This window comes from Chelonoidis abingdonii, chromosome 1 (genome assembly GCF_003597395.2).
Source record: "Chelonoidis abingdonii isolate Lonesome George chromosome 1, CheloAbing_2.0, whole genome shotgun sequence".
NCBI lineage: Eukaryota > Metazoa > Chordata > Testudines > Testudinidae > Chelonoidis > Chelonoidis abingdonii.
This window is the reverse complement of record NC_133769.1, coordinates 108253629-108266124: the sequence shown is the minus strand read 5'-3', so window position 1 is coordinate 108266124 and position 12496 is coordinate 108253629. Positions and strand designations below refer to the sequence as shown.

General features: G+C 42.7%; 1 protein-coding gene across 2 annotated transcripts in view; it reads left to right on the top strand.

Annotated features, from left to right (window-relative positions):
- The window catches only part of TBXAS1 (thromboxane A synthase 1), a 357796-nt gene that overhangs the window by 120376 nt on the left and 224924 nt on the right, over window positions 1-12496 (top strand). For both annotated transcript variants that reach the window (XM_075068946.1, XM_032781962.2), the window contains one exon: window positions 3562-3614. Coding sequence is in view for 1 of the 2 variants with exons in the window: in XM_032781962.2 (XP_032637853.1) it covers window positions 3562-3614 (53 nt within the window). In the remaining variant the exon portion in view is untranslated. The remainder of the gene's footprint in view (window positions 1-3561; window positions 3615-12496) is intronic.

Here is a 12496-nt window from a genome sequence, read left to right as displayed (position 1 = left end):
GCTGACACAGCTGCAATTCTCATTTCCTTCAGCAGGAGTTCTACCTGTGTGTGTCTGAGAGCAGAATTTGGCCCTATGAGTTGTTTTGTACACAGATACATTTGATAACTTACAATCAGTCAAAGAAAGGAGAGAATGCAAACATCCTGTGGGGAAACTGACACAAACCATGTAAAGAAAAAGCTTTCTGGGTTTCAGGCAGTTAAACTACTTCAGCTGCTGTTTCCATGGTGTACCAGTTGCTGCTAAATATGCCTTCTTCAGGAAAGGAATCTTTCAGCTTGCATGCATGTGTTATCTCTTTGATAATGGCCCATCAGTAGGAAGGCAACTAATTGGGAGGGCCAAGTGCAATTTAAAAACCTTTCCTGAGGTGGTATTTGTGATCAGTCACATTCTGCAGCCTTTCAGAAAACGAGAAAGGAGAAGTGATTTTTCTAACTTGGAACTGCATAGCTGCTGACTTTTTTACAATTAGGTATTGTGACACACTATTTAAAGTGGTAACTTCAAGGTCAACACTCATGCACTTAGGTATCATTAAAAATGGCATACTCTATGCTACATTTCCCTTCTGGTTCCTGAAGAACTATAGCATTTTACTTCCTCCACTCCATCACCCCCCATTGTTCTTCAGCTGCTGCTATAGCAGTAGGTAATGCACTGAGTACATGACTAGGAGGTAGAGCTCCTAAATTTTAACCTTAGCTCTGCCACTGATACAGCGTGTGGATTTGGCTATTCAACTAAAGCTTTCTGCCTCAGTTTCTTTGTAAAACAGCTGGTCAGTGGTTTGAAGATGCTCATGGTATATGTGCAGACTATTATTGCAGTTACAATCCTGGGCAGCCCTACAATAATACCTCTTAGGGCCAAATTCATCTCAACGGGTGCAAAGAAGTTGCAAATATACCTCCCTTCACCCAGGAGCGGTGCTAGGGTTTTTGGTGCCCTAGGCAGGGGTTCTTCCGCACTCCCAGTTGTTGGCGGCAATTCTGCGGTGGGGGGGTGCTTCTGCGTCTCCTGGTCTTCGGGGCACTTTGGGGCGGATCCCGGAATGAGTGAAGGACCCACCGCAGAATTGCGGCCAAAGACCCGGAGCGTGGAAGGACCCCCCCCCCCACCGCTGAATTGCCACCGAAGGTGGCAAAATGCTACCCCCCCAAATCCTAGCGCCCTAGGCGACCACCTACGTCGCCTAAATGGAAGCACTGGCCTTGCCTTCACCTGCAAGGCTTACTGTGCTTCAGGCAGGATTCACTTAAGGGGAAGGACAAGGTGGTGTTTCCACCACACCCCTTGTTTGGGAGTTGTGCCAGGGGACCTAAGCTTTAGTGTTCGTTGGAGCCCTGCCAGTGAAGACTGAATCAGTGCTAGTTGACAGGGTAATAGAGCTCTTTCTGTCAGAAAGACTTTCCTATCTCTTCCATTGTTCTAGGTAGTGTAGTTGTGGGCCATGTGGGTCCCAGTATGTTAGAGAGACAAGGCGAGTGAGCTAATATCTTTTATTGCACCAACTTCTGCTGATGATGAGACAAGCTTTCGAGCCACTCTACCTTGAATGGTCTCTTACAATATGTGCTAAGTACATAAGCTAAACAACCTGTTTCATTTTGCATTTTGCTGTAAGGCTGGAAATTCTTTCCCCAGACCTGTAGAAGAGCTGTGTGTGGCTCGAAAGCTTGTCTCTCTGATCAGCAGAAGTTGGTCCAGTAAAAGATATTACCTCACTCATCTCATGGCTCAGGAAGATTTTCCTGACATCCAGCCTAAATTGTCCCTTTTAAAATTTCATCTCCTCTCATCATTATGTTTTTTAAAATCTAAACTCATTATGCTCGCTGATATTTTTACTCTATCTTTCTGTTACATAAATAGAACACAAATAAACACGATTGCCAAATTGGTGGTAACTCAGTTCCATGGAACAAATCACATGTTAAAAACCTAGCGATTAAAAAAATAAAAAGTTCAACAGTGGATTCACTTTAAGAATTCGAAAAACCCTATTAGAAAGAATTGTATTTAATTTTATCTCGAGTAGAAAAAATATTTAATTTGCTCTGTTAAATGGGAGATCCCTTGCCAACTGCCAGATTTTTTTTAATTATTTCAGTGCAAACAAGCAACAACAAAGCACAAATACTGCATTACATTGTGTTTCATACATTTATGTTGTCTATGGTTTAATTTTAATTATTTATATTTCATACTGTTCTAGCCAATATTCCATAGTATGTTGTAAAATAGCAAAGTCTTCATCGGAGACCTCAATGCACCATTTTGCTAGTGAATCTTGGCTGAGAATCAACATAGCCCATGAATTATAGAAATGAAGATTAGCAAGATCATAATGCAGTTACTTTCGCTATCTAAGTGATAAATACAATACTATATGATTTTCTGAATACTGTAGTTTTGTCTTAATCATGGGAGAGATTAGGGTGACCAGACGTCCCGATAAAATTGGGACAGTCCGAATTTTGAGGAGTTTGTCCCGCATACCGACCAGAGTACGTTCGGGACACCATTTGTCCCAGTATTTTGTTTCTTGGACTTCGGTGGCAGTTCGCTGGAAAGTCCTTCAATTGCGTACGGTCTTCGGCGGTATTTCGGCGGCGGGTGCTTCTGTCTTTGGTGGCAAGTTTTATTACCCTCTGCCGAAATACCACCAAAGACCGTCCACAACTGAAGGGCTCTCCGCCGAACTCCTGGATGGGTGAGTGTTTTAATATTAAAAAAACAAAACAAAACAAAAACAAAAAACCCCACCGTGGTGGTCCCAATATTTTCCCCTTAACATCTGGTCACCCTGGGAGGGATGTTTGTTTGTTCACTTTTGGGGAAGCACTTTATATACCTCCCCTCCTGCTACTCAAATTGTATTTATGTAGCATGGTAACAATTTAGTATAGTGACAAATTTCTTTATCTAAATGGATACCAATTTTCTTCAATTATGAGAGTTAAACACAAAAAGTAAAAATTCAAAATAAGTCTGTTAAAATAAAGCCATTTAATTTTTCTGTTTATCCCCAGTGACTACTTAGCATTAAACTCAAACCAAGTAGGGATTTTTTATTTGTGAGATAATGTTTTATTGGTGGGTTGTTGCTTTTTTTTTTTACTTTTTTTTCATGCTTCCTTTATTTCTCTTGTGTGCAATGAATAAGTCATATTCCTACTCTCTATTAGTTTCTCCATTTTCCGCATTTCCAACGACAAACATACAAAGATTATGAGTCAGGCCCCAAAATCATAAGATTGGCTTAATTTTTTTTTTTAATTTTCTTTGGTCTTGTATTTGCGTGTTTAAGCTTTTAGAGCTCACGTTTTCAAGTGTCTTTCTGCAACCTGGAGAAAGCTGTTGGTGGTGGTGGTGTTTTTTCTTAAATGAAAGCTGAGGTTATCATATAGTAACATTACTCTAGGAGCTGGGATTTAAGAAAAACACCAGATATCACAAATGTTGGTAACTCTGCATTCTAGGATCTCAAATGTCCTGGTAATACCATATAGAGTTGATGATAATACTGTGGTAACTCTCCTTCTCTTTACTCAGGGCTTTTGGGAAAACCATACAAAACTGATCACGGAGTATGGACCTGTTTGTGGGTAAGCCAGCAATACTTTTCCTTTATTCTGTTTGTTGTTACTACAGTTTCCATGTTGATTTGCAACTTAGGGTATGTGGTAAAGCCTCCTGTCCCAGATCTGGACTTTAGCGTCCAAAATCTGGGTGCTTACCTGAAACTCCCCCAAGCTCACTACCAGCTTGGATATTTTCTCGCTGCCACCAGATAAGAATAGGCTCTTATCAGCCTGGATCCCCCAAATACCCTTGGGGGACCCCCTCTGTGGACTCCCCAACTTCCTTTGGGAAGACCCCCAAGACCCAGACCCCTGGGTCTCTCTCTCTCCTCTCCCAGCTTCCCCCCCTTCCCTGGGTTAGCCGGTGCGAGACTAGACTTCACTCCTTGAATGCAAAACCAAGAGAGCTATTCTCTTCCCCCGAGGCTAGGCATTCACAGCTAATCACAGCTAGCACACAAGGAGATTCCCCCTCCCTGGTCTCGTAGCAGTAACTAGAGAAAAACCTCAACCACAAGAGAACAGAGATGATTCTTTCCCCGTCCTATTCCCGCCCTGGGGACGATAGGAAAAACCCACAGCCTGGCTTTTCCTTTCCCTTCTCTGTCTTCCCGTGAGGGAGACAGCTACCTGGTACAGAAGTTCTATCCCTTTGCCTCACTAGGAAAAGAAACTCCCACCAGTTTTCAAAAGAACTTTATATAAAAAGAAAGAAAATACAAAACAATAATCTTGCATTAAGAAACTCAATACAGGCTCTTGCTTATAAGAAAATATGAATAAACAGTCTGATTTAAAAGATAGCCCGATTAAACCAGTCCAGCAAATCAACATACATGTAAATACAACACAAAGCACATAACAGCCTATTTACTTTGTTTCCTTTTGTACTCACAGATGTTTAAAAGAAACTTTGAAATAAGATGGAGTTAGAAGAAAAGCTTGTTTACCCACAGCCGAGGAAACAACAAAGACCCTCAGTATACAAATTCCCGCCCCTGACTTTTAAACAATCCAGTTCTCTGATTGGTCCTCTGGTCAGGTGTTTGGTTCCCTTCGTTCACCCTTTACAGGTAAAAGAAAATTAACCCTTACCTTACCTATGTACTTATGACAGGGTATGTCTACACTACCTGCTGGATCAGCGGGCAGCGATCGATCCAGCTGGGATCGATTTATCGCGTCTAGTCTAGACGTGATAAATTGACCCCCGAGCCCTCTCCCGTCGACTCCTGTACTCCAGCACCATGAGAGGTGCAGGCAGAGTCAGCGGGGGAGCAGCAGCATTCGACTCACTGCAGTGAAGACACCACGGTGAGTAGGTCATAGTACGTCAACTTCAGCTATGTGAATAACATAGCTGAAGTTGCATAACTTAGATCGATTTCCCTCTCCCCAGCCCGCAGTGTAGACCAGGACTCAGTGACAGTGAACTAATGACACTTTGCTCCTGAATAAAAGCATCCAGATGGAAGTTAACACACTGATGTGCATCGACTTCACACCTTTAGTTGATTCACCTTCCCTTTCTTGAGTGTCTCCATATAAACAAGTCCTAACATTGAACATACAGACAATTCTGCCTAGAACTCAGTCTTTCTCAGGCCTTTACAAAGCTACCAACCTGGTAAAATAAGGGTGTTGGTAGCAGCAGCACAAAGGAAAATATATCTCGTCTCTCATGTGAACATTGAACTGATGAGGGGAGGAAGTGCCTTTAAAGTTGCTTCGGTTTACGTGCCGGTCACCTGTGTGATTTTGAGTTTTCACTGTGAGACAAGGAAACGTTCACCAAAATTTAATTTAATTTAAGAAAAAATCATTTTTGCAAAATACTGTGAATTTGAGTTAAAAACTCTCACTAGATATCTGTACAAAAATATCCATTTTTAAAATACCATGAAGTAAAAAGTAAAAATTGCACACCTCTTTCCACTGTCCTCCAGCTGTAGTTAACCCCTCACTAGTGCTGAGGAGGGACTGCACCTCAGGAACCATACACAGGGACTTCCCTAAAGTCAATAATTTCACATTTCTTTGAATCCCACATTGGTAGTACAAGTTTTGCATTGTTATAATAGTGCTGGAATTGCAGTTTGCCTTCCATTTGTTTCTATCCTGAGTGGAAATAATGACTTCCAGGTTCTCTCTATCCTTGGTATTTCCAATGTGCTTATTACTTTGATATATAAATACTGACCAATAATTACAAAGAAAGCATGGACTCAACAGAGACACTGGTTTTATGTCTCATTACAGCAATCTGTAACCCACTAATTCCCTTTTGTCCTATGACTACCGAGGTCTCAATTGCCCACTTTATTTTGAATGGTTTCTTGCAACATGTTTTAACTTCTTTTGCTTACCAATCTCTTCCACCTTGTATGTAGCTGTGATGCTCTGATTACCTTTCCCAGACCTGATGAAGAGCTCTGTTGAGATTGAAAGCTTGTCTCTCTCACCAGCAGATATTGGTCCAATAAAAGATATTAGCTTGCCCGTCTTGTCTCCCTCATATCCTGGAACCAATGTGGCTATAACAACACTGCAAACAAAGAAAGCATAAATAGTCTTGAAAGGTTTTTCTCTTCCCTGTTCCCCAGAAGTTCAGAGCTGTGTGTGTGTGTGTATGTATGTATGTGTGTATATGTATATCCTTGTGTGTGGGTGTGTGTGTGTGTGTGTGTTAGTATGTATAATATATCAAAAATAGATTTGGCTGTTATTTCTGCAGAAAGATTTATCAAGAGGAGTGCTTTATTTAATCTGAGACAGGCAAGTTGAGTTCAGACCTAATGGAGTCTCATTGCTAAAAAAAATAAATAAATAAAAAAATTAAAAAATACTCCACTCCAATATCTGACAGTCTAAATCAGGGTCTTGCATCCTAGCAGAGGATGAGGTGGTCTGCAAGATCATAGAATTAGGATTGGAAGAGAGACTGCAGGAGTCATCTAGTCCACCCCCTGCTCAAAGCAGGACCAATTCCCACTAATCATCCCAGCCAGGGCTTTGTCAAGCTGGGCCTTAACACCTCTAAGGATGGGAATTCCACCACCTCCCTAGCTAATGCATTCCAGGGCTTCAACCACCCTCCTAGTGAAATAGTGTTTCCTAATATCCAACCTAGACCTCCCCACTGCAACTTGAGACCATTGCTCCTTGTTTTGTCATCTGCCACCACTGGAAACACAGCCCATCCTCTTTGGAATCCCCCTTCAGGTAGTTAAAGGCTGCTGTCAAATCCGTCTTACCTTCTCTTCTGCAGACTAATAAGCCCAGTTTCCTGAGCCTCTCCTCATAAGTCATGTGTTCAGCCCCGGATCATTTTCGTTGCCCTCTTTTTCCTTATTTCTGTTTGTTGTTACTACAGTTTCCATGTTGATTGCAACTTAGGGTATGTGGTAAGCCTCCTGTCCCAGATCTGGACTTTAGCGTCCAAAATCTGGGTTCTTACCTGAAACTCCCCCAAGCTCACTACCAGCTTGGATTTCTCCGCTGCCACCATGGATAAGAATAGGCTCTTATCAGCCTGGATCCCCCAATACCCTTGGGGGACCCCCTCTGTGGATCTCCCAACTTCCTTTGGGAAGACCCCCAGACCCAGACCCCTGGTCTCTCTCTCTCTCTCCCAGCTTCCCTCTTCCTGGGTTAGCCGGTGCGCGAGACTAGAACTCACTCCTTGAATGAAAACCAAGAGCTATACTTCCCCCGGGCAGGCATTCACAGCTAATCACAGATAACACACAAGGAGTATTCCCCTCCCTGGTGTCCATACAGTAACTAGAGAAAAACCTCAACCACAAGAACAGCAGATGTTCTTTCTCTCTTTCCCCGTCCTGTTCCCGCCTGGACGATAAGGAAAGACCCACAGCCTGGCTTTCTTTCCCTTCTCTGTCTTCCGAGAGGATACAGCTATCTGGTACAGAAATTTCTATCCCTTTTGCTCACTAGGAAAAGAAACTCCCACCAGTTTTCAAAAGAACTTTATATAAAAGAAAGAAAATACAAAACAATAATCTTGCATAAGAAAACTCAATACAGGCTGTCAAGTATCAGAGGGTAGCCGTGTTATCTGGATCTGTAAAAGCAGCAAGAGAATCCTGTGCCTTATAGACTAACAGACGTTTTGGAGCGTGAGCTTTCGTGGGTGAATACCCACTTCGTCAGACGCACGGTAGTGGAAATTTCAGGGCAGGTGTATATATGCTAGCAAGCAAGCTAGAGACCACTTCGTCAGACGCAGGTAGTGGAAATTTCCAGGGGCAGGTGTATATATGCTAGCAAGCAAGCTAGAGATAACTAACCTCGTATCTCTAGCTTGCTTGCTAGCATATATATACCTGCCCTGGAAATTTCCACTACCTGCGTCTGACGAAGTGGGTATTCACCCACGAAAGCTCACGCTCCAAAACGTCTGTTAGTCTATAAGGTGCCACAGGATTCTCTGCTGCTTCAATACAGGCCTGTTTGCTTATGGAAGAAATATGAATAAACAGTCTGATTTAAAGATAGCCCCGTTTAAACCGATCCAGCAAATCAAACACCTGAAAATACAACACCAAAGCTCATCCACAGCCGAATTACTTTGTTTTCCTTTGTACTCACAGACTTTTAGTAGATATATTGAGATAAGATGGAGTTATAAGAAAGTATGTTTACCACAGCCGAGGAAACAACAAGACCCTGAGTATACACATTCCCACCCCTGACTTTAAACAATCCAGTTCTCTGATTGGTCCTCTGGTCAGGTGTTTGGTTCCCTTCGTTCTCCTTTACAGACAAAAAAATAACCCTACACCTATGTACTTATGACAGGGTATGTCTACACTACCTGCTGGATCAGCGGGCAGCGATCGATCCAGCTGGGATCGATTTATCGCGTCTAGTCTAAGACGTGATCAAATTGACCCCCGAGCCCTCTCCCGTCGACTCCGTGTATCCAGCACCATGAGGGTGCAGGCAGAGTCAGCGGGGGAGCAGCAGCATTCGACTCCACTGCAGTGAAGACCACGGTGAGTAGGTCATAGTACGTCAACTTCAGCTATGTGAATAACATAGCTGAAGTTGCATAACTTAGATCGATTTCCCTCTCCCCACCCGCAGTGTGGACCAGGACTCAGTGACAGTGAACTAATGACACTTTGCTCCTGAATAAAGCATCCAGATGGAAGTTAACACACTGATGTGCATCGACTTCACACCTTTAGTTGATTCACCTTCCCTTTCTGAGTGTCTCCATATAAACAAGTCCTAACATTGAACATACAGACAATTCTGCCTAGAACTCAGTCTTCTCAGGCCTTTACCAAAGCTACCAACCTGGTAAAATAAGGGTGTTGGTAGCAGCAGCACAAAGGAAATATATCTCGTCTCTCATGTGAACTGAACTGATGAGGAGGAAGTGCCTTTAAAGTTGCTTCCGGTTTACGTGCCGGTCACCTGTGTGATTTTGAGTTTTCACTGTGAGACAAGGAAAGGTTCACCAAAATTTAATTAATTTAAGAAAATCATTTTGCAAAATACTGTGAATTTGAGTTAAAAACTCTCACTAGATATCTGTACAAAAATATCCATTTTTAAAAATACCATGAAGTAAAAAGTAAAAATTGCACACCTCTTTCCACTGTCCTCCAGCTGTAGTTAACCCCTCAGCTATGCTGAGGAGGACTGCACCTCAGGAACCATCACAGGGACTTCCCTAAAGTCAATAATTTCCACATTTCTTTGAATCCCACATTGGTAGTACAAGTTTTGCATTGTTATAATAGTGCTGGATTGCAGTTTGCCTTCCATTTGTTTCTATCCTGAGTGGAAATAATGACTTCCAGGTTCTCTCTTCCTTGTATTTCCAATGTGCTTATTACTTTGATATATAATACTGACCAATAATTACAAAGAAAGCATGGACTCACAGGACACGTGTTTATGTCTCATTAACGCAATCTGTAACCCACTAAATCCCTTTTGTCCTATGACTACCGAGTCTCAATTGCCCACTTTATTTTGATGGTTTCTTGCAAATGTTTTAACTTCTTTTGGCTTACACATCTCTTCCCTGTATGTAGCTGTAGATGCTCTGATTACCTTTCCAGACTGATGAAGAGCTCTGTTGAGATTGAAGCTTGTCCTCTCACCCAGCCGATATTGGTTCAATAAAAGAATATTAGCTGCCCGTCTTGTCTCCCTCATATCTGGAACCAAATGTGCCTATAACAACACTGCAAACAAAGAAAGCATAAATAGTCTTGAAAGGTTTTTCTCTTCCCTGTTCCCCAGAAGTTCAGAGCTGTGTGTTGTTTGTGTATGTATGTATGTGTGTATATGTATATCCTTGTGTGTGTGTGTGTGTGTGGTGTGTGTGTATAGTATTATATATAAAATATGATTTGGCTGTTATTTCTGCAGAAAGACTTGATCAAGAGGAGTGCTTTATATTAATCTGAAGACAGGCAAGTTGAGTTCAGACCTAATGGAGTCTCATTGCTAAAAAAAAATAAATAAATAAAAAAATTAAAAAATATCCCTACTCCAATATCTGACAGTCTAAATCAGGGTCTTGCATCCTAGCAGAGTGAGGTGGTCTGCAAGATCATAGAATATTAGGTGAAGAGAGACTGCAAGGGTCATCTAGTCCACCCCCTGCTCAAAGCAGGCCATCCCACTAAATCATCCAGCCAGGGCTTTGTCAAGCTGGGCCTTAACACCTCTAAGGATGGAGATTCACCACCCCCTAGCTAATGCATTCCGAGGCTATCACCACGCCCTCCTAGTAGAATAGTGTTTCCTAATTATCCTAGACCTCCCCACTGCAACTTTGAGACCATTGCTTCTTGTTTTGTCATCTGCCACCACTGGAAAGCACAGCCCATCCTTTGGAATCCCCCTTCAGGTAGTTAAAGGCTGCTGTCAAATCCGCTTACTCTTCTTTCTGCAGACTAAATAAGCCCAGTTCCTGAGCCTCTCCTCATAAGTCATGTGGTTCAGCCCCTGATCATTTTCGTTGCCCTCATTGGGCTCTCCAATTTGTCCACATCCTTTCTGTCAGTGGGGCCCAAAACTAGACACATACTCCAGATGTGCCAGCAGTGCCAAATAAAAGGGGATAATCACTTCCCTCATCTGCTGGCAAATGCTCCCAGTAACATAGCTCAATATGATGATATCGTTTGTCATTAACTAAAAGAGGGATAACACCCCTCCTGTGTACAGTACTATAAATCCTCCTGGCCAAACACACCAAAATTCTTTTACCTGTAAAGGGTTAGAAGCTCAGGCAACCTGGCTGACATGTGGACAAGGACAATAAGGCGCCAACGATCTTTCAAATCGTGTAGGGGAAGGCTTTTCGTTGTGTGTTTCTTTGTTTGGGGTGTTGTTTGCTCTTGGGCACTAAAGAGGCCGCCTCATCCATGCTCTCCAATCTTCTGAACCAGTTCTCAATTTCAGACTTGTAAGTTAACCAGCCAGGCAAGGCGTTTAGTTTTATCTTTGTTTGTTCTAACCTTTTAAATTTCTTTGCTAAGAGGGTTTACCTCTGTTTGCTGTAACTTTGAAGCTAAGGTGAGGTGGGTTACTTCTGGTCTCTACGAATCTGATTACTGAAATTAATTTTCCCATCCTGAGTTTACAGAGATCATTTGTACCTTTTCTTTCTATTTAACAAAATCCTCTTTTTAGCAAGCCTGATTTGATTTTCCTTGTTTTAGATCCAGGAGTTTGGATCTGGACTTACCAGAACTGGTGGGGGGAAGGGGGGGAATGCTTTATTTTTCCTTGTTTTTGAGATCCAAGGGTTTAGATCAGTGTTCACCAGGAATTGGTGGGAGTCTCTCAAGGCCTACCAGGGAGGATTCAAAAGTACTTTGGTGAGGGAAATATTCTGGGGGGAAGGTGGACAGAGTTCCCAAATGACTCATAAAGATTTTGGTGTGGCCAGCAAACAGATCTTAGACAGTAGTATAGCTTAGACGGTTTCATGCAGGTCTCCAATTGTCCCTAGAGTTCAGAGTGTGGAAGGAACCTCGATTAGCCTTCATGGCAAAAAGGGCACACTGTTGAGCTCATTCGAGTTTCTATTTCACTGTAATCCAATCCTTTTCTGCGAGATCTGCTGCTTAGCAGCCAGTTCCAGCTGTATCGGGGGAATGGATTCTTCCGTCCTAAGTGCAGGACCCTGCACTTAGTTCCTATATTGACTTTCATCAGATTTTATTATGGCCCAATCCTTCATTTGTTCGTGGCACTCTGGACCTAGAGTGTATCTAACTGTCCCCCCAGCTTTGTGTCATCTCTGACTTGCTGAGGGCTGCACTCATTCCATCATCCCAGATCACTTTAATAAGATGTTGAACAAAACCGACTCGGACCCACCGCTGGGCGCAATCCGCTTGTGATACCGGTTCTGCGAACTAACATCGAGCTGTTCACTACTCCGTTTGAGCCGACAGTCCAGCCAGCTTTCTATCCACCTTATAGTCCATTCATCCAATCCATACTTTTTAACTTGCTGGCAAGAATACTGTGGGAGACCGTATCAAAAGCTTTGCTAAAGTCAAGGAATAACACATCCACTGCTTTCCCTTCATCCACAGACCCAGTTGTCTCCTCATAGAAGGTAATTAGATTAGTCAGGCATGACTTGCCCTTGGTGAATCCATGCTGACTGTTTCTGATCACTTTCCTTTCCTCTAAGTGCTTCAGAATTGATTCCTTGAGGACCTGCTTCATGATTTTTCCAGGGACTGAGGTGAGGCTGACGATCTGAAGTTCCCCAGGTTCTCCTTCTTCCCTTTTTTAAAGATGGGTACGATATTTGCCTTTTTTTTAATTGTTCGGGACCTCCACTGATCGCTGCGAGTTTTCAGAGATAATGGCCAATGGCTCTGCAATCACATCCACCAACT